Genomic DNA, 22,636 nt, shown 5'->3' on the forward strand with positions numbered 1-22,636 from the left:
TCTGTTCCTTCTTCCTGAGTGTCCAAGTCTCTGCTCCATATTAATACTAATAATAATTAAATTTAGTCGAATGATAAGCGCCTACAAGCCAAATTCCCTATACGTTGTATCCTACAAAAGTTGGTACCCCTGCAAGGACTTCTTTTAAACCTCCACAGGATATGAACTTATGGCCCACGTTACGACGATTACAGCAGTATTAAATGGCTCAGTTTTACAGGGGCTGTATGTGAAATCGGAGTCCAATATGAACATCGAAAATGAAAAAATACGCAAAAATTTCGCGGGAGAGCCTTGGGTAGTTCCTCTTCATGCGCAGAATCACCCAGAGACCACACGTCGGAGGTCCTCACAACGAAGTCCTGGGTTGCAGGCGGACTTGATGCCCATATTACAGTTGATTAGGATGATGGGGATACTGCCCATTAATTTCCAGCCAAACGGTAAGTCAAGTCGCTCCCCAAAATGATTTCAAGTAAAATTAAAATATTAGGTATGTACAGGGTGTTCCAAAGACATTTAGAAATAATATAATAAGGGATGTTAACGAACAGTCAAAGCGAAGGTTTCACACGTAGAGTAAACCATATATTTGGCTATTTAATCCAAAGTTCCAATAATTTGTAAACACAGCACATCCGGGCTAAATGAACAAAATTACAATTAATAAATTCATTGCACCAAGTGTAAATTATACGATCATTGATAAATATAATTTTCATTGCGCGTTTCCTTACTTTATTTTTGCTGACACGAACAGAACGAAACTACATCGGACCAAACAAGCCACTCAAACACAGTGCTTCAAATACACTTTACAGTTTTCTTTTTACAACCGAAGGGTAAATCTTTCGTGTTCCATTACATTTGTTCACAGGAGAAGTTGATTTCAAATTACTCTCATGGATCACGTTGTACTCCGTACTGATACAAGGCATTATCGTGGTTACTACAGTCATTACTCTGAAAGAGAGGTTAGGGAAATTGGCGGATGACAGCGCAGACTTTAAAGAAAACGTCCTTGAGATCAGCTGCAGTCTGTGTTTCTTTCCAGCCTTCCTGGGCTTGATCAACCATCTTCCAGAAAGTGGAAAGAAGGCGAGATTCTTCAAGGACTGGGGTAACCTAGAGGTAACGCGTATAATTATTATTTCGTATTGTATCAGCTTTTGAAATTCGCTTGTACTTCAAAAGCAAACCAACATTGCAGAGACTTACAAATAACACGACAGCTTTAATATCTGTGATGGTGAAGTGTTTTCTTTGAGGTGCGGACTGAATTATTAAATATAATTTGGAGAACTTCGGCTCCAAAAAGGTAATAATTTAAAATATAAACGGTTGCGTAAATGCGAAGAAGAAATCCAAGCAGACCTTACACGGCTGCAACATTTATGTTATCTTACACCTGTTTCTGCTCTGATAATGAAGAAAATTGTCCAAAAAAAATCCTATATTCATTTATCTTATCGTATTTTGTGTGTTTAACTTAGAAATTAACATCGTTGGATGTGGAGTCCTTTTTGGGTTAAGACAGCTTAAACGTGAACCTGATGTCCCACTTCGGTTTAATGCCGATGTTCAGAAAACGTGAAGTCTCACTGATATTTGTCTCATACGTCGTCGTTGATCTTGCAGAGGGAGTTCCGTCGTGTGGCGGACCGAGACCTGCTGGTATGGCTGGGCAGGAAGATGAGGATGAAGATTGTTAAGAGTTGTGTTGTCACGGTTGCCTTCACAGCGATATTGCTGCTCCTGCAACGGGGCTACACTTGGTGGCAGGCTGTCATCTTTACGTACTGCAGTCTTCTGAATAACTTGATGATCGACTTTTGGGTCCTCACCAGCGATGCCTTCATTCTGACTGTGGAAGAAATTGAAAGCGCTCTGACTGAGGTACGAGTTGTTCAATAAGAAACACAGAGCGCTCTGACTGAGGTACGAGTTGTTCAATAAGAAACACAGAGCGCTCTGACTAAGGTACGAGTTGTTCAATAAGAAACACAGAGCGCTCTGACTGAGGTACGAGTTGTTCAATAAGAAACACAGAGCGCTCTGACTGAGGTACGAGTTGTTCAATAAGAAACACAGAGCGCTCTGACTGAGGTACGAGTTGTTCAATAAGAAACACAGAGTGCTCTGACTGAGGTACGAGTTGTTCAATAAGAAACACAGAGCGCTCTGACTGAGGTACGAGTTGTTCAATAAGAAACACAGAGCGCTCTGACTGAGGTACGAGTTGTTCAATAAGAAACAGAGCGCTCTGACTGAGGTACGAGTTGTTCAATAAGAAACACAGAGCGCTCTGACTGAGGTACGAGCTGTTCAATAAGAAACACAGAGCGCTCTGACTGAGGTACGAGTTGTTCAATAAGAAACACAGAGCGCTCTGACTGAGGTACGAGTTGTTCAACGATAAACATAGAGCATCTGATAAAGGTACGAGTTGTGAAGATCGCACACAACCTTAAAATTCATTTACCAGTAAACTGACTGAGGTGTTTACCATGAGATACGATATGACAGCGAAAATCGTGTCTTGTGGTATTCTGTCTGTTAGTGACGCGTCGAATGTTCCAGAGCCTGTCAAAGAAGCACCGTGCTACCACCACCTGCAGGGTTGCTGATTACGGGGTGTTGTGGCGCCACTTGAGCAAACAGGTCCAGGACCTGGGGAACGCTATGGGCTACACATACGGAGGACAGGTTATGCTGTACTTCACTCTCCAGCTGATCGGCACATATGGGTTCATGTCCCGGATTCAGCAAGCAGAAGAAGTAACAACCGTAGGCTTCCTCATCAGCGCCTTCATAGCTACCTGGCTTACGTACGTCTTCTGCAATGCAGCCGATCGCGCTACAAAATTCGTACGTATTGTAGTCAATTCCGTTTCAACTCTTGAGGGTTGACACCGTTTTGTGGTGAACTGATTTGCCGACGTTTCGGAAAACACGTCTTCATCGTCACGACGAAGAGCCTAATCCAGCAGAAAGCCAACAGATGCCTCTGTTCTGGAAAAACAGTGGATCTGACGGGGTTCATGCAGGGGCAAATTATTGATTTTTTTAGCTTCTACATCCTGATTGTAGATATGTTAAGTTACTAGTTCTTCATAGGAATTTTGAAATGCCACACGAAACCTCGGTAATTTTTGGCACGTGCTAAGTCAGTTATTTGAGCTCGGAACCTGTCGATTACGAAGAAGAAATTCTGACGTTGTTCAAAATTTTAGTGTTTTACAGACTTTTATCTTATTTTATTTAGTGTTCTGTCTGACGACAGGTCCATATGAACAGGTTCCTTCCATCCTTTTCTCGGACTGGGACCTGTTCATATACGTTCTTGGCAGATGATCCAGAAGTGGTTTGCCATTGCCTTCTTCTGTGTGTGAATGGAGTAATTGTTGGGATGCCACGGAGGAAAACTTCGTGTTGCCTAGACCACGGCCTTGCCCAACACAAGTTATAAATTCGGGCACCGCCGGGAATCGAACCTGAGACCCCAGGATTACAAGGCCAGCGTTCTAACCGCTAGACCACCGCGGTATACACTTTTATCTATAGAATCAAAAATCATGATAATTAATAGAAGCTAACGCATTAGATTTAGGCCTACCAATTAACTGTACGTAACCGTAAAATTCACGCAAAGATATTATTTGTTTTAGGTCGGGAGAGAGTTTCAAGAGAAGCTTCGAAATTTATTGAATGTGTCGACATCTATGGACGCCGAAACAAAGGCTGAGGTGAGATAATTCATAAAGTTGACAAACGTATTGCGTTTCTTAAATAGAGTATTCTTTACTTTGAATTGCTTACACGCGTATCATGAAGAAGTGCATATTAAAGGTTGTATTTTCAATCATTGAAAACCTCGAGAGTAACGCATTTTAGGAAACCTGCCAATAGCTGCTTGAATTTGAAACTGTGTTAACATTAACAAAATTCTTATTCGTATAAAGAATTTTTATGAAAGGGTATTTAATTATAAAATAGTCTTCTTGAAAATGCATACACTAAGATGGAAATTGATGGCTAAATATGAAATTACAATTAATTAATGCTGCATATTTTAAAAGTTATTTCTGTTTCCTTAGCTCAGAACATTCCTGGAGACTGTAATCGCATATCCACCGGAAATAAACCTTTGTGGATTTGTGCAAGTGAACAGAGGTCTTCAGACATCGGTAAGACAAAACGTTCTGCAAGAAATATCACGCCTTTAAAGAAAAGTAATATCGGATTACTTTATGATTCTGTTTAAAAGAAAATACAGTTTTAGATTCATTTTTCTCTCTGAAGTGGTTCGACTAATCATAACTGGATGTTGATTTTCGCAGCTGATATCTTCGATCGTGACGTATCTGGTGGTCCTGGCTCAATTCCAAAGCAACTTAGTGTCAGACGACGAAACAAACAACAGAACGAACTGAAGCTAACCCTTTAAAATTCGCAATCCTTTAGTCATTAACAGAGTAACTGGTATATTTATCGTTTAACACAAATATTTATTATCAACAGAAAGTAAAAATTATTTGTGTACGAACACATTAATAATAAACACGTAACTTCAAGTCAGAATACATAAAAAATCACGGAGTTTTGTTGAAGCTAAATACCAAACGTGCTACCAACGTCAAATGTGAACCCTCGACACTCTAAGCTTATAATTTATTCAAAAAAAAATTCCCCCAAGTATTTTATTGATCCCGAGTTTTAGCAGGAGCCCACCAATGAAGTGCTTGAACGCATGCAATCCACAACCCTAACCCCAATTTACTTTAGGTCCATTTAAATTTCACCCTGTCCCCCGAGTGGTCCAGTGCCTACGTGGTTTCTTACTAAAATTTTATATATCTCTCCAACGCGTGTAAGATGTTTCGTCCATCTTTGTTTGAGAGAACATTACATGAATAGACATCCTAATTATGCATTCTGTCCAATTCAAGAAGATAATAGTACAGTCTATATTAAAACACGCAGATATTCGTCCCTATTCTTGTTAACTCACTACTAAGCCTATAAAAAACTCGACATAAAATGGAACAAGGGGTAACCATAGTTACGACCCGATGTTCTGACATGTGATGTCCGAACTGATGACTCCAAAACACGCAATTCCCTGAACAGGGTTGGACGGCAGCAAAGCCCAGGTACAGACGAAATGATAAATAATTAATCGCGTTATATTAATCTGCGCAATCAGCTCCTATCAAACTACACGTTTATTTGTTTAATATTAATTTTATTTGAATTTTCACATCAGCTGGTCACGTGATGTCTCTGGGTATAATCGCCTCAGCATTCAACCAATTACTTGAATAAGCGTTATTAAATAACCCAAAAAATAATTAACCATGAGATGTTACATGCTTCTTAAATCGAATGTCTGTCCGTGTCTTAGGCGTGTTTAACACGCGTGTTATTTGTGATTCGTGGGTCCGAAGGGAGACACCGATTTCACCAATTCTTCGTAAATTCTGGTAACACGTGTGCACTCTTACGTTTATATAGAAGACTAATAGAATGTTAACCCTTTGAAGTCGAAGCTTATCCGAATAATATTTAAAGAAACTTTCCCTGAAGATGGAATCGGTATGTTTCGCCGAAATGTTGGTATATCTGCACAAGAATCTAAACGGCGCCAAAACTCAGGTAAGTAGGAGGGGGGAAGGAGGGAGGGGAATGATCACTTACTGAATTACATAAATTATTATCAGTTCAAATCTTCGTCTGTTTGAAGACTTAATCCAATGACTTTGAGCAGAAAGTTTAACATGTGAAGAACGTATTTGTCTCTGTTGTACGTGTTGATCCAAGATCGGTAAAACATTTGTCAGAATGGCGCTCATTAAGTATTTATTAACAGTTCCCCGCCTCTCGTTTCCACACTTGAGGGATCGCATGTTAGTACGAAGCCCACACGCCTCTCGCTTCCTCTTGGAGGGGCTGGAGGAGCGGACTGCGAAATCTACGAGTTTGCATTTCGATCCAGCAAAACAGAACGTAAGTAAGTAGTCTTCAACGAGCACCTGGAAACGCAGTGCTGAGGGACGCATTTTTTGCAAGTGCGTAAGCTGCCACCTTAAGACCCATATCACGTAAATAATTCCATGGAATAGAGTCCCTTTGAGAAGCTGATAGTCGCCTGGCATGGTGAAAAACATTTCCCGGCTTTTACGTAATCAGAAAGTTCATTAGTGAGCGTGTTCCCAAGACAACATCCACCACCGGTTGGATCCAAATCACGTAAATGTCTTTCTGTCCCAACCTGTATTTCCAAAATGGCACGACTTTGAAAAATACACGAAAAAAAGAAAAGCTACTTTTGGGGAGACAACTGAGGAAAAACGTTAGGAGCAAGGGTGTCCAAAAACATACTCGCGAAATATATGAACTAGTCTGTTTCTGCCAAGCTGGTATCAGCTCATGCTTTCGCTCTGCCATCCACCAGGCGCACGCTCGATTTACATGGCATTGCATGTCTGTCTGTAGCAATTCCGAACACGAAGGTAAATTTTATTTTGTTCTGTTTGTAATTAATGATTCCCCCCTCCCTCGGTTACAGAGACCATGGCAGGCAGACCTGGAGTAGCGATGCTTTCTCCGGAGGAAGACTTTAACGTCAACAAACTTCGAACAGCACAGCAGAAGAACAAGAAGAAGAACATCGTTTTCCCAACGACAGGGACACCTAGAACGGAGATTCAGCCGGGCAACTTCGTGTACGATTTGAGACCAATGTTTCAACTACAAAAACTTACGGGGCATTTTCCACTTCATACGAACGACGCAGGTAACATGTAAAATGAAAATAACAAAGAAAAAAAATGTGCGTGCGTTGTCTGTAGCACGCAAATAACTTTCCATTACGTCACCCGACCGCGAAATTTTTCTGCAGGTGACGTGGAATTCAGGCTGTTCAGTTTCCTGACGCTCTACACCGCGCTAATCCAGGGGATCATGCTGACTGGGGGAGCACTAATATGGAGACACAGGATTGATTACCTCATGAGGGAGGGACCGGACTTCGCGCAGGCGATCATCGAGGCCACTTTCCTTGGAGCGTTTACGCCTCTTTTCCTGTCGCCATTTGTCCAGTTACCAGAATCTGGAAAGACAGCCAAATACGTCTCTTCTTGGGCAGATTACCAGGTAAAGAAATATTACGCGACATTCCAGGTTTTTACATCGGCGAGTACAAAGACGGCTCCTCTGAAATGGGCACCAATTCCCTGCTTAGAAAGGGGAAGGAATTATGTGTTACTGACCTCGACACTCCAAGAACGGCATTAAGTGGAACGATGTTTTCCAATAAATTACTTGTACGTTCAAAGAGAATTATTTGTGATTTTGCATACTTCATTTAATGTTCATTCATTCAATGCAGATTTTCTTTCAAGGCGAAAAAACAATGCAAGATGAAGATGGCTGTCTTCTGAGATTCTGATGGTGTAATCAGTAATCTGCTCTGAAACGTCAGTAAATTAATTTCCACCAGACTAAACGACACAAAATCCCAGAAGAAAGTCTTCTTCATACTCATTGCCTTGAGAGCCTAATACTCACCAAACAATACAAGATTCATACCGTTTTAAGATATAAACTAGCCAATTAACGTTTCACAAAAAAAAAAACCTCTTGTGTTGTATTGGTGGTTGCCTTCCTCGTTGCACTAGGTCTATCTGACCGTTTCAAGGTCACGCGCGAGAAGTTCTACTGACCTTTGTTATTAATGACCTCCCTCTCCTAACTTACTGCGAATTAGTCTGCGACGAAAAAGTGAAAGAAGGGCCGGACAGGAACAAATATTTTCCACCAGACTCATATAGAAACCTCCCGCTCGTCTCTCATTTGATTGCCAAAACAGATCTGCGATTTCATCTTTCCACCTGTTTTCTGGGTTTCAGAGACAGTACGAGGCTGTGGTAGGCAGACCACTCGACCTGAACCTGAGACGATCGGTGACTCTGAGAATTGCCTTCATAATCCTCGTCTGCTCTGGGATAACGTCGTTCCCCTATGTGACGCTAAAAGAGATCAGACCCTGGTTTGCTCTACCGTTCTTCTACTGTCTGTGTTCCTGCGTCCTGAACACTGGCATGTGGCACATAAATGGTCGGGCGCTGGTTACAGCTGCCAGGACTCTCATGGAGCAGATAGAACGAGTGAGTGAACACTTGAGAAGCTGACAGTCGCTCAGATAGTCAAGAAACGCCCCAAAACCGAAAGTTCATTACTGTGTTCACAAGAGACCGCCACTGGTCCCTATTCCACGTCGAAGAACCGAGTCGACACCCTCCAATATTATTTCTTCACTATACATTTTAATATTATCTTCCCACCTACGCTTTAATCTTCTGAGTATTCTCCTTTTAGGCTTTCTAACCAAAATCTTGACAAATTTATCCAGCCTCATGTGATACATGTCCAGAAAATCCAAATATGGATAAAATGGTTGAGGCATGGACAGGAAGAAAAATTCGTACAAAATTTTACTTGGAGAGCCTGGAGGGAGGATAATATTAAATTGGGTCTTAGGGAAATAAGGTTCGGGGGTGTGGATTGAATTAATCTGGACGAGTTCTTCTGAGCATTAGGGTTGCATAAAACTCGGTGACTTCCTTGACTAGCTGTGAGCGACTATCAGCTTGTCCAGGAAGACAGCTTCATGGAGCTGGTTGCAAAGCAGCAGGTAAATTCTATTGACGTTTGTTTCCTAATTGATTACAGCTTTTAACCACGTGTGAATTCAACTGCGAGGACAAGATTGCCGAATACAGAATGTTGTGGTTAAAACTGAGCAAGTTGACGCAGGACATGGGCAGCTCCATGGGCCTCACGTTCGGAACCCAGGTGACGGTCACACGACTTCGCGCATGCACTAAAGAGTTCCGAAGGGTCTCACTTCATCAGTAACTACCTCCATTAGCACCGCCAATAAATGCTAAATGTATTTATACCTCAAAAACCTAGAAATGTCACATGTCAAGTTACAATGATTCAATGATTAAATATCTTCTGCTGATACCAAATTTCACGAAAATCTGGGGACTTGATATTTATGCGTGTGACTGGATCTGACGCAGGTGATCGCCTACTTCGTGGAACAGGTCCTTGCCGTGTACGGGCTTCTGTCTAATCTGCAAGAGGGCTTCGTCATGAACAACGTCGTGTTCGTATCTTGCGGCTTGACGTTCTCTTGGCTTCTGTACGTCACTTGCAACACAGCTCAGAACGCAACTGAAGAGGTAGGAACTTGCTCTGTCTGTCTGTTTGTTTGTGAATTTAACGAATATTTATATGATTATTTTGCGACTTTGATTTCTTAAAAGGTCGAGAAATATCTCAATATAATTAACACGCTCTCTTATTTGTTAAATTATTCCACAACACCGCACCAAGTACTGAAGTTAGGCTACGTAGCGTCTCAGAACAGGCCTATGTAGTAGATAATAAAGTTGAAAGAATCGACCGCAGGCTATCTGAAGGCTCTGCATTTCTAGAGGGACTGAGGAAAAGGACGGAAATGCTCGCAGTTCAAATCGGGGGATTAGCAGATGCAGTCAGTCACTTAATACGTTAATTTGTCTGTCTTTAAAGGTGGGAATAAACATGCAAGAACGGCTTCAGAAACTGTTTCACAAGATACCGCGACACTTCGCTGACAGCAGACAAGAGGTAAGTTTAAAATTTTTAATTTAAATAGTAAGAGCTGCAAAGATTCTAAAATACTTTATACAGGTGCAATAAGCTTAAAATTTCCAGAACGGGAATCTCAAACCAAAACTAAATTTCGTACATTTTTGTTTCATGGGTTATAACGCCCAGTGAACTGATAGGCAGATACCAACCTTTGGAGGGAAAAAAGCCCTAGAGGTATTAGGAATTACAGATTATAGTTTTGTTTAAGGCACTGCGACTTTAAGAGATGTATTTTCTACAGGTGCGGTTTTTCATTCAAACCATTGTCGAAAACCCCCCTAAAATCAACTTCTGCGGATTCGTCTTAGTAAACAGAGGATTACAGACGTCGGTAAGTTAAAACTCTTCTAAACCGACAGTATGTGAAAGAACTGGTGAATAATATACACTTATTTACGATTTTAAATCAATATAATTAAACTATTACAAGGGGAGTGCTTAAGTTTTGTTACTAAAATGCACGATAAAATAATCCCATGTTGGTAAGTTACATTCCATCAGATAACTAGGTATTCAGTGATGGATAATGAGCTGGACAGATCATGTAGCACGCAAGGGGAGAATGAGAAAATATATTACATTTCTGCAAAGAAAACCTCAAGGGACTGCATTTTGTTGTTTTGTTTGGGTGTAGAACCTGGTTCCCTTTAAAGGAAATTGAGTAATGAGAAGGTGCAGAAGTTATTCTCTTCCATAAATATGAGTTAAATGAAGATGAGATGGGCGAGGCATGTAGCACGAATGAACGAAATTTCATACAGATTTTTAGTCCCAAAATATGAGTACAGATGGGGGGGGATAATATTAAAATAGATCTTAAAGAGATAGCGTGTGAAAGTGTGGACTTTGGTTCACTTGGCTGAGCTTAGGGTCCTCTGGCAGGTTCTTGCTAACGCTGTGATAAATATTCGGGTCCCACGAAGACCGTAAAGCTCCTCCGAAAGGTGAGCGAACTGCCAGCTTATAGAAAAGGGCTCTGCCCCCAAGGAACCACGTTGCGTGTGTTTACAACTTTGCATCCCTCTTTTTTAGCTCACGTCAGCCATGGTTACCTACTTGGTCGTGCTAACACAGTTTCAGATCAGTGCCGACTCAACAATTAACAAAAATGCGACGTGCAACATTAGTGAGATGTGAAACATTAGTGGTAGATGTTTGTCCTGAAGTGGTTATAAATATATATTTAAGAGTTTTTTTTTAAAAAAAATATACAGTTCTTGTTTTAAAAAATTATTTCACTATTCACATATATGTAAAGTTATTTGACGTTCGAATTATTTTTTAAATATAGTAGCAGATCAAATAATGTATTTACAGTTCTCAAGGGAACTGATGGTAAATCACAATTTATTTAAACTGATAATTGTAACAAGCAATGAAACGCTAGGCGTAGGCGGTAATTTTCAAAATGTGGTCCGCATAACCCTGGCGGTAACTGCGATACCCTTGAGAGATGTCACAAGATAAATTATGACAGTTTAATTAGCTATTAAAGAGGAGTACGTCCAAACATTTTAACCTAATTACAATTCGCCTGCATTTGTACGCTTTAATCAATAAACATATTTTGCGATGACTTATCGAAAACATCCTTATTCCTTCAAATTCCACTACTTCCGTGTCCTTACCTTCGTACCGGTGAACTGAGTTCTGACTGCAGATAAATATGTCCCAGAAAAGCAACTCAATCGACAGCCTTACAGAAAGATTCATCATACACGTAAATGACCTCTCCATTATGCCTTCATTTTATTCACTTAGCGCGAATAATCCAGAACAAATACAATTATTTCCATTTTGAAGAACCCTTCACCTGTTAATATCCATGGTAACGTATAATTTATCTGTGTTGTTTAAAAGGCAAAGTTTTTTATTTAATTAAAACGGTATACGTTCTTTGTATTGATCGCCTCAGACACAAAATACATACGAACTATCTCGTTCGTAGCAAATAAAGGGTTATATTAGTGCTACTGGTGGATGTTTTATTCACAAAACTCTTTAAACCGGTTTTACCATCAAATGTCGTGTGAAAAATAACTGGTTAATTATAGAAAAGCAATTTCTCTCACGAACATCCACTGTACCTTAACTGCCTTTATAGTGTGTGTGTACCCGCTGATCGTTCCAAACACCAGTCAAACGCACGAGATTAATCGAACTAGACAACGCTGCATGTTCGACACAAAACACAATTCGTCATAAACAAATATCTTCACGACGATCATACCCAAGGACTTACTCCGAGAAGGGCGTTTCAGATTTTATAAATGTAATGCAGGGGCGAGAATGGACGGCGACTAGATGTTCTCCGACCCATAAACTGCGCCTAAACTGAAGCCTACTGAAAATTACGTCTACGCTCCATTTGTTAAAATATTTTTATAGATAACATATAAAAGTTTCATATTTATAATTCTCTGATAGAGACTTTATATTAATAATCACCTTTAAAAGTTAATTAATTCACTGAATAATTCCCTTACAATCGTAGACATTATTTTAAAATCACCCTGTATAGTCAGAACCTATATTCTATAAACTTTGCTATTGTTACGGCAATACGAATTAAGCATAAGAGTCGCCTCTGTGACGTAGCATCCCGGTGTGTTGTTTGTTGATGGCCGCATTGGGCCGAAACATGCAGTTCGTGTGCATTCACTGACAAAAACAATAAACGACGCTGAATACTGCAGGCATCGCTTATCGATCTATCACTTTTATTCATTAAGTATTTATGTCCACTACTCTTATTCGTGATGGGAGATTAATGTATGTTTTATTATAATGGCGTTTCTAGGGAAATTGTATTTTAAATTACGCAGCGTAATAAACACAAAATGTTGCAGAATATTTATTCAGAATTTCTAAGGAGAAGAATTGAAACCGCTTAATTGCCAGATAAATAATAAATGATCAACAAACTTACCACGCAAATGCTTCAATTTGAAAACACCATTGCGCTGACAATCGACTGGCGAACTCAGTTTAAATTTACTGATGAAGGTAAGTAGGTATATATTTATTTCTTCTAAATACAGTTCTTTTTGACATTACATACAGCACAGTTTATCCGTTTATATCGCAGGCCTGAAAGCTTTTATATTAGGTGAGTTCCACCTGGAACTTCTTGTAACTCGAATCCTTCATCGGTTTCCATTGGCGAATCTCGTTGATGCATCATTGAAATAATTGAAATGTGTGTTACGACGCATAAACCCCAGGCTCGTATCTTTATTTGGTTGCTCTCAGTCGCGGACCTCGAAGAAAACTTTCAAATAACGCAGCACGACAGACATAAAAAGTTCTCAGTAATAACAACAGATGACAGGGAAAGGATGAGAGGATAAAAGGGGGAAGGAGACCTCGATATGAAATAAAATATTCTCCTTTGACTTTCAAAGATCATTTTACTGATAACACTGGTCGTATTAGAATCGTTCTATCGATTCAATACGCTCTGTTACAGTACATTAATGGCGCGTGTTTTAGAACTACGTTCATTTCAGAGGACAGCGAAATATTCCGGTCGGGGCTACGGCACTTCTGAGCACAGGCCATCAAGTCAGGCGACCAAGGTGTTCTCCTACTTGTTGCAAAACTTGCAGCCAGCGGCAATGACAACGTCTGCATGGGAAGACAAACAGGAAGCCTCTACGTTCTACGAAGAAATTAAACCCGTCATGATTCTGCTCAGAATATTAGGTGTTCTACCCTACAGCACGACTTCAACAGGTAACTAACTAATTAACTAACCATCCGACCAACCAAATAACTGCGTGGAGCTGAGTCTTTCAAGAGAATCTCACAGCTTAGTTAATGAAGACAATTCCAGCCCCCTTGAACGCATTTGTCAAGCAATATTTAGAAAACTGTCCTGTTTCTTACAGGCGCCGTCCACTTTAAGTGGCTGTCTGCAGCCATGTTGTATTCAATCGGGTTCGTCGGTTCGATATCGACATGTGTCGGCTTCACTTTGATGGGCGGATTCGCCTTTAACACCGATTCGAAAGACTCCTTTTCCGAGAAAACTATTGTATTTGCAGCAAGACTGTTCATCTCGTCTGTGTTCATTGTACCGATAAATCACTGGCCGGAGACTGGTAAGAAGATGAGGTTCATCAACAGCTGGACGGAGCTTCAGGTACGACACCCTGGTAAAAGCTGACTGACGATTCAAGGGTACCTCTGCCTCCATCATCGTCCTGATGACGGAGACAGCAAACACCCCTAAAACGTCGATCAAACTCTACTCTGAAACGTACCATTTTCGTATTCGTAGCCTTAAGAACCTGAAATCTGACCAGGTTTTGTTATTTTCTTGTTTCAGACAGAATACCGGAAAATAACAGGAAGGCGTCTGCACCTGGAGTTACGAAGAAAAGTGATTGTCTGTCTGTCTGTCAGCGCAGTACTCATTCCTACATTCAGTTTGATGGCCTACTTTACTGGCATTATGCTGTACTGGTGGCAAATCTTCGGCTTCATATTCGCCTTTGCCATCACCATGATCCTGCCCTTCATCTGGGTATTCACGTGCACAGCAATCACCAAAGTCGCCAGGGATCTGGCAGACGAAATCGAGCAAGTGAGCAACTTATGTTTTCAGATACAGAATTAATAAGCGTAATTCTGTATCACTTTCACAATTCACGATATTTGTTTATCGGTAAATTCTGCGGAATTTAAAATCTTTCGCCGTAAGTTAATACCGTTAACGAGCTATCCTTGACGGATAAGAATATATTTCTCTAAGTCACCTTAAATTAAATAGGATGGTGTGGAATGGACTGGGTTCATCTGGCTCAGGATAGGGACCCGTGGCGGGCTCTTTTGGACACGGTAATTAACCTTCAGGTTCCATAAGATGTTGGGGACGTCTTGAGTGTCTGAGCGACTGTTGGGTCCTCAGGAAGGATTCGGCTCCATGTAGTACGTAAGCCGTGTCAAATGTTCCAGCTCTTATTTTGCAGAAGGTTCATTCGCTGCTCTAAATCATTTAATATGCAGATAACCTTGATGAACGCTCAGACTAAGAACAATTTGTTCGAACCATGTGGTCACTTCTTCTACATTTTGTCCTGGCCTTCAACACATCACCCCTTTTCCTCAGCCACGTCACTCTGTTCCGCCAATCAAATCCTTGGCATCCCACTCGTCAACTACTGCCTGGCATATATAAGACTTCCTAAGCCATTCAATACATATTCGCCCCGAAGATGGCACATGTAATCTTAGCTGAAGCGTTGGCCCATCCCCGAAAGCGATAGTTGTACGTAATAATATATTTTGATTTGCCTGCTTGGGCTGAGATTGAATCCCTGAAGCGAGTGGTTCCGTCCCTTCCAGCACCTCCCACGAGGTTTCGTGACCGTGGGCAAGATTTCCAGTTACAGCAAGTTTTGGCTGCGTCTCCGGAAGCTAATGCAAGACCTCGGAAGCTCCAGTGGCTTCACATATGGCGGACAGATACTCATTTACTTCGCCATGAGCGTCCTTCTCAGCTACGGCTTTATGGTCGACCTGGGGGACAATTACAACTACGCCGCTGTCTCCTCGGCCTTGCTGTTTCAAATCGTCATCTTTGTGCAGTGCAATTCCGCACAGGAGGCTACCAACGAGGCGAGTACAGTCAGGCAGCCAGACTTAATTTATTCTACCATCTAAACTTAGATTTTCCAAGTGATCTTTTCCTTCCGTAGTTTCGAAGCAAAATCTTTGTAAGCTTAGGCATTCCCAGCCTCTAATAACCAGTTTGATTTTATGACCCTAATAATATTAGGCGAAGAATACAATTTTGAATCTTCTCACCGCAAAATTTTCTCCTCTTTCTGACGCTTTCTCTCCGTTAGGTCCAAATATTCTCCTAAACATCCCCAACCTATGACGTTCACTTACTTCAAAATAAATACACCAAATATTTGAATAAAATAAATAATGTATTGTAGATGCGTCATATTGTGAATTAATAGTATTAAAATATTTAAATATTTAAAATAACCGTCAATCACAATAAAATTTAAAGATTAAAAGATTAAAATATCATATTATGTTCCCTATCGAGTACTCGATTTACATATGGAACTTACACAACATGTTTCGGCTAAAAGTAGCCATCTTCTGGTGTATTATATATAAACTTTTTACTGAATTGCTTTTTACAATTTTAATGACTTTTAATGATTTTTCTTCTGATGTTTTGTCCTTTATATTGATTCATTATTCGTTGTAGTATCATTTGTTGTGGTATCCGAATTTCGACATCAATACGCAATACAAAATTAACATATTTGCGACCTGGGATACCACAACAAATGATACTACAACGAATAATGAATCAATATAAAGGACAAAACATCAGAAGAAAAATCATTAAAAGTCATTAAAATTGTAAAAAGCAATTCAGTAAAAAGTTTATATATAATACACCAGAAGATGGCTACTTTTAGCCGAAACATGTTGTGTAAGTTCCATATGTAAATCGAGTACTCGATAGGGAACATAATATGATATTTTAATCTTTTAATCTTTAAATTTTATTGTGATTGACGGTTATTTTAAATATTTATATATTTTAAAATAAATAATATTTTAAAACTTCATTGCTGACAACATGCAGGTGGGTACCAAATTCTCCGAACGTCTACAGTCAATCACGAACGACCTGCCAGTCACATGTACTGAACAAATAAAGGAGGTAAGTAATTTGCGCTTCTCCTCTGAACACGTGTTTTTAGTGCACACTCTCATGGAATTATAGAACACTAGATATGTTTGTACAGTGCTAATAAGAAATTTTCTGTAAATCTGTCATTGCCAATGTACAGTCGATATTTGCAACTATTATTACATTTTTACTCTTGTCCAGTTTCACGGCTCGTGTCTTGAACTTAGTTCCGTCAACGTAAAATCCTGATCCATATAAAAACACATCAAATGTAAAGTTAATTTCACTTAATTCTTCTGCACCAAATGCAATTGGTTTACCAAAGTGACTCTGTTGTGACGTCCAAGATGTTTCTTATTCTAAGTACCAATTCTTGTTACATCGTTTCTCAGCAAATAGTTCTCTGTTCCAGATGAGATATTTCTTATCTGTAATTGGACGAAACCCTCCGACGATAAGTTTCTCCGGATTTGTCGACGTGAACAGAGGACTGGTCACTTCTGTAAGTTTTCACAACTATCTGGGTAATTTCCAAAGTCATATTACGATTATCAATTGATTAAACTGGATCATAACCACAGTTGATCGTAAATGCAGCTCCGTTTAATATCATCATGTCACCAATAGACAATATCCAACTATGTAAACGAGATAAATGACAGATTTTTGAAATATGAATAAGATATAAGATCTTTACGGTGGTTCAGTGCAAACGTGGGTCCTATTTTGAGTTGAAAGCTTCACACATATTAAGGCTGTTATTAAAGACGTTTCGGATAGCCATACTATCTCCGTCTTCAAGGCGAAATAACACCTCAACGGCTGTTTCCAACTCTTCCAACAGACCTGTTTTAATAAATATCTGTAGGGGGCATTCGGTAGTCATTTTTCCTTGAAGATGGAGACATTAAAAGTCATCGAAACGTCGGCAATACAGCCATCACACAACGCCAATATCCACATTAAAATCTGTTTGCTCCTAATTCTTAAAGTGAGTATTTCTTCAGTTCATTTCAGCCATGGCGACGTATCTGGTGGTTCTTGTGCAGTTCCAAATGAGTGACAAGTCTTCAGAATAGAACGACATCAACGCTTGACGTGACCCATCACAGATCTTCCTTCGCCTCAGGACGTAATTACTCTTCGCAGGCATTTACGAACCACGTTTAGAAATTTAATAAATATCAACAACTAAATATCGTCATATAACCATGTTCCACCTTAATAACTCTTTACAGCCATAGAATCGCTACGAATGATGGGTAAAAGTATTACTTATTTCCTCTAGAATACAGAAACACAAACACATTATTACACGCTGTAATTACCAGTCGTAATTCCACAATTACATGAAATGACATTGCAAATTTGTACTCTTTTGAGTACGATAAAAAGGGCATGGGTGTTCTTTACACTAAGAGTGGTAACCAAGATCGTTGCTGTAACAATGTTATTCAAGACTCGAATGTGTTCTCCACATTCTTATGGGCTCGATGTATTGATATGGGAATAACGAAGGTGCTGATACGTCCTGACAGGGCAGCAAAATATAACCTTTGAACTATGAAATGTGTTACGTCAGAGGCCAGTAATTTTAATGATTCATCAGTAACCAAGACATCAGCACTGTACTTGACACAATAAACTTAATTATAGCACATCAAACCGACAGCCTGTAATTATTCCTGTGGGATCAATTTGAACATCCGTTTTGAGCAGAAAACAAAACTTCCTAGACCCAAGTGATCACGCACGTCAGACACTGAAGATGACATCGTCAAAGTGACATTCAGTCTGATCTGTTATCGAGTTCTGGGAATCTACAAAAGACGTGGAGACATGAAATGTTGAAGTTTCAATCGGTTAGTCAGAATTTTTGGAACACTTCTGAGATGATGGCCATTAGGTTTGCACCATAAGACACGAATTCAGATATCGATACTAATTAACATATTTTGTGGGAATATAATGAAGACGAAGATGTCCCTGAACTACCTGCCAAGAAATGTGAACAGGCTAAAAGAACAAAATTACTCAAAACACCAGAGACGTCGCTTCTCACATGCTAATGTGTCTGTTGCCGGGACTCGGTCGCCACTAAAACTTGGAGTGAATTCCTGACTCGCAATAATACAGTGGCGATTCAATTAAGTGAGGTTACACCCTATGTCATGTGGTATACACACCCTGTAAACTACTTTCTGATCACCCTGTCGTTTCAAAATATGGTCTTTGTAATTTACGTTAATGAACGAACCTGAACTTCCGAGCAAGTATAAAGGTGTGTGAAATAGTGGCCAATTAACTAATTACAAAATTGATGAGTGATATATTTTTAATGATTTCACCCACCAGCAATTATCTGTTTACATAACTGAAAAAACAGACGCAGGAAGTTCTACGTCGAGGTGAATAATGAGGAGTCCTGAGGGAACGCAAACCAATCGAGGGAAATGCTGATTCCATTTCAGATTAAACTAATTGCAAGGTACAAAGTCTTTCTTGTCAGACAGTTACTTGATAGGCTCAGTATTTTCGTGGAGACACGGAGGAAAATCGCGAAGTTCTCTGGTTGAACAACTCAAACTCTTTACTTTCAGAATACAGATTCAACTACAGGACCTCAACGTTCGTTTTGCGTTATCTTCCAAAATACAGCGCTCAGATCGTGAATCTAATGAAATCATTTACATTTTGAAGTACGAAGAGTGTCTAAATAGAATTCAGTCCGGACCGCAAAGAAAACACAACTCTTCACCATTACCGATTTCAGTGGGTTATTGCACTTTAGGGAAATAATCGAAGTTTATTCTGAGAATCATATGAAACACATAAATGTATTCCGTGGGCGAATTGCAGAGTTACTAAATGATAAGCAGATGGTACATATATTTACCACAGTTCATTAAACGATTAATTGTTTAGCCGTGGTTGGTTAATTAATTAATTAGGGTTTAAAACGTGTTTAATTATAACACGTTTTAAACTATTTATTTATGTTGTTTTAACAACATAAATAAAATTATGGTAAATTAATAACTAAAGTTTTGACTATAATTATAAACGTCAAAAATATTATTTCCGGCAGATATAAATGCACTATGTTAAAAATTAAGAGAAAGAAGGAAAAATTTATGAAAATATCAAAAGGAGATATATTACGTACGACGCAAGGAAATGCAATACGTATAGGCGTGTCTTCTGCAGATATTCCTCAACTCTCTTATTTACAACTGAACAACAAAAGACCAAACGCAAACAGCTACTATGAAGAAATGAAACCTCTCTTCTTCACGTTGAAAATATTTGGACTTATGCCATACCACGTCACCTCGAAGGGTAAGTTTCGTTTTGTAAATTGTGATGTCAGTTTAACATACAACTACATTTTTAAACAAAAAATTATTTAAATCAGAGATTCTCGACCTTTCAATAAGTAGTGCTACATTCACATGCGTCGGATTATAAATTAGGGCATTTTTATTCCTAATTAATAGCAATTTATTAAACATTATATCCAACTTCGTGAAATTTCATGTTCTCGCCAAAATGGTTGCCTTATGTGTACTTGCGTCTTACAGTTTGGTAAACATGTGTCAGTGTTTCAGAGGTCCTTCCTACCTCCATCATCCAAAATAACCGACCCACATAGGATCAAAGCCACCACCGTTTAAGGATTTCCGCATAACCTTCCATAACTTCTCCAGGATTTCTCCAGTACTTCTCCATGACCAAAAAACTTCCGCATAACCTTCCATAACTTCTCCAGGATTTCTCCAGCACTTCTACATGACCAAAGAACTTCCGCATAACCTTCCATAACTTCTCCAGCATTTCTCCATGACCAAAGAACTTCCGCATAACCTTCCATAACTTCTCCAGGATTTCTCCAGAACTTTTCCAGTACTTCTCCAGCACTTCTCCAGTACATCTCCACGACCACCAGTTGAACACGCTATAAATTCTCCAGGACACAACCTAACCCATCGTAAAATAATACAACTTTATCTAACGTAACCTGAACAATCTACCCTAACCTTACCTCACCTCACCTAACCTGACTCAATCTTATCTCAAACGAAACCTAATCCAGTGTAACTTATCCAAATCAAACTTCAACGAACCCAAAGCAACCGACCCGCATAGGACCAAACCCACCACAGCTTAATACCTTAAATACTTGTTCTGAGCAATTAGTTGAATATATGCTCATTTCTTATTTAACTTACATAACAAAAAGCTTTTCTTAATATTTCAGGGCAGGTGGCATTTGAATTCATTTCGGCTCCAATGCTGTACTCCGCTGTAATGGTAACTGGGATAGTTATTAGTTCTGTGGTAACACTAAGAGACAGCTTTCAGAGAGCGTACGCCAGAAATGTTTCAAGCTTTGAATGTGACATTGCAGAAATGACTTTCTCAACTGGGTACGTGTTCCTGATTGTGATGCCTTGTGTACGATTCCTGGAATATCGGAAAATAACACGCTTTATCAACGACTGGGGAAATTTACAGGTAAAAAAGACAGTTACTTAGAACGACAGCAAAAAATCGGTATCATATATACGATAAAATTTAAATGACATTCAATTTAGGAAAAAATACTTGCTATTATTCAGTTAAGAATATTTTATATTCTATCTAAACCTCTGAGAGAAGTAAGTGAGTAGTGGAGAATATTACACAACTATAAATTTAATAATTTGTACCCTTCTCTTAGGTTCTTAAACAAAATAAGACATGTCGAATACATATATTTTACTATGGAATTCTGAGGGCGAGGGTTGCTTGGAATATCTTTGTTTTCCAGACAGACTTCACTCGTATTACCGGAAAGTCTTTGGCCCTGGGTCTGAGGCGCAAGGTGCATCTTACAATTGCTGCGTTGCTACTCTGGGTTGCAGCCCTCGGAGTGAGTCTACGCTTGACCTCGCTTGGTCTGAGATGGTGGCAGATCACGGCCACTTTGCTGTGCTCCAGCGTCACCTGGATCATGTCATGGCTCTTCACATTCACATGCTTAGGCCTCAATTCTGCAGCCAGGATTATAGCAGACGAAATTTCTCTGGTGAGGACATTCTTCGTAAGAGCCACACAGACATTCTGTACACCTAAGAAGGCGGTGCATTGGCCGAGTCTTGAACCGGGTCCTCCCGGAACACAAGTGAAGACGTGAGGTTCTCACGGCGGCGATATTGTCCGTGTAGGTAGATACCGACGTTTCGGAGAAGCATGCTGATGATGGAGACAACGTTTCTCCGAAACGTCGGGTCTACCTAAGAGTCTACACGTCGTCACAACAAAGGACAACACCGCTGCGCCGTGAGAACCTCAAATCTTGATGCTACGAACATGGGGTTTTCTTTCTTATCTCGTGGATTGTGATATTTTGGGTTCTGACGCTGTGCTGACTTCCAAACGTCCCTCCGAACTGTTGGTAACCATCTAGGAAGCTACACGACGCCACAATTCACATTTTTTTACCTCCGTGAAAGTTTCGTAATTTTCCTGTTTCTCTCATTGCAGGAGGTAGCAAATAAAGGTGTTGGACGCACTGAAAAGATAGCTCAGTACAAGTTTCTGTGGCTCAGACTGAGCTACTTAACTCAGGATTTGGGAAATTCCATGGGATTCAGCTACGGGGCGCTTATCGTCTTGTGCTTCGCTGCTCAAGTGCTGTCTTGCTACGGCTTTCTGTCCAGCATAGGACAGGGGATAAAACTGACCCAGGTAACCCTCGCCGCGGCCACAACATTCATCGGCCTGCTATTGTTCTGCATCTGCAGTGCTGCCAACTGCGCTACTCAACAGGTGAGCTCTTGTGAGTGCGGTAATTTAAATTTTATAAAAAAAATTCTTACTGAGTGACTCTTACAGGAGTCTGCAAATAAGTAGTAGTAGGAAGAATATTAATACCACGTTTTGTGCAAATTATGAAGGCAAGTGCAAATTAAAATTTTCTGCACAATTTCTAGGTTGGAAGCAAATTTCAAGCGCGCCTGTACACACTGATACAGCAAAATCCATCAGCAAGTTTTCAGACCAGCAACGAGGTAAGCAGAGTTCTTATATTAAAGCCAAATTTGTATAAGAAAATGGACGTAATCCTTTGATTATTGCCTTAGTTTCTGTAATTAAGATACCGTAATCCCGTCAGCTATTCAAACAATAAATTTGGTCGCCATGGTTACGTATGGGTCTTAAGGATGAAGACTGTCATGATGCGATTAATCGACTTTTTTATACACGCGATTTCATTACATT

General features: G+C 39.9%; 3 protein-coding genes across 5 annotated transcripts in view; all 3 read left to right on the forward strand.

Moving 5' to 3' along the window:
- Positions 1 to 409: 409 nt before the first annotated feature.
- LOC110830120 (uncharacterized) overlaps positions 410 to 22,636 on the forward strand; it is a 28,647-nt gene continuing 6,420 nt past the window's right edge. Inside the window, exons 1-14 of the mRNA XM_022064619.2 lie at positions 410 to 443; positions 878 to 1,131; positions 1,639 to 1,896; positions 2,581 to 2,787; positions 3,669 to 3,746; positions 13,215 to 13,440; positions 13,596 to 13,849; positions 14,036 to 14,293; positions 15,055 to 15,353; positions 19,395 to 19,711; positions 20,631 to 20,887; positions 21,183 to 21,440; positions 21,899 to 22,183; positions 22,348 to 22,425. Coding sequence (XP_021920311.2) covers positions 410 to 443; positions 878 to 1,131; positions 1,639 to 1,896; positions 2,581 to 2,787; positions 3,669 to 3,746; positions 13,215 to 13,440; positions 13,596 to 13,849; positions 14,036 to 14,293; positions 15,055 to 15,353; positions 19,395 to 19,711; positions 20,631 to 20,887; positions 21,183 to 21,440; positions 21,899 to 22,183; positions 22,348 to 22,425 — 3,063 coding nt within the window. The remainder of the gene's footprint in view (positions 444 to 877; positions 1,132 to 1,638; positions 1,897 to 2,580; positions 2,788 to 3,668; positions 3,747 to 13,214; positions 13,441 to 13,595; positions 13,850 to 14,035; positions 14,294 to 15,054; positions 15,354 to 19,394; positions 19,712 to 20,630; positions 20,888 to 21,182; positions 21,441 to 21,898; positions 22,184 to 22,347; positions 22,426 to 22,636) is intronic.
- LOC110830103 (gustatory and odorant receptor 24) lies at positions 5,835 to 11,485 on the forward strand. 3 transcript variants are annotated; one of them, XM_087352414.1, is made up of 9 exons: positions 5,835 to 6,010; positions 6,569 to 6,796; positions 6,902 to 7,155; positions 7,911 to 8,168; positions 8,734 to 8,856; positions 9,090 to 9,251; positions 9,604 to 9,681; positions 9,947 to 10,036; positions 10,738 to 11,485. In XM_087352414.1, exons 1-9 carry the CDS (start codon positions 5,842 to 5,844, stop codon positions 10,840 to 10,842), a joined length of 1,467 nt encoding a protein of 488 aa, XP_087208540.1. In that variant the 5' UTR covers positions 5,835 to 5,841; the 3' UTR covers positions 10,843 to 11,485. The 3 variants fall into 3 exon arrangements, with proteins under 3 accessions (XP_087208540.1, XP_087208541.1, XP_087208542.1); XM_087352415.1 differs by having other exon boundaries at positions 5,927 to 6,068; XM_087352416.1 differs by having other exon boundaries at positions 5,929 to 6,006.
- Positions 16,051 to 18,365, forward strand: LOC147873230 (gustatory and odorant receptor 22-like). The gene is made up of 3 exons (XM_087352417.1): positions 16,051 to 16,402; positions 16,785 to 16,874; positions 17,380 to 18,365. The coding sequence occupies exons 1-3, from the start codon at positions 16,319 to 16,321 to the stop codon at positions 17,449 to 17,451; spliced, it is 246 nt and encodes an 81-aa protein (XP_087208543.1). The 5' UTR covers positions 16,051 to 16,318; the 3' UTR covers positions 17,452 to 18,365.

The sequence above is a fragment of the Zootermopsis nevadensis genome, unplaced genomic scaffold (assembly GCF_977971745.1).
Source record: "Zootermopsis nevadensis isolate Lab colony 2312 unplaced genomic scaffold, Znev_1.0 Znev_ptg000021l, whole genome shotgun sequence".
NCBI lineage: Eukaryota > Metazoa > Arthropoda > Insecta > Blattodea > Termopsidae > Zootermopsis > Zootermopsis nevadensis.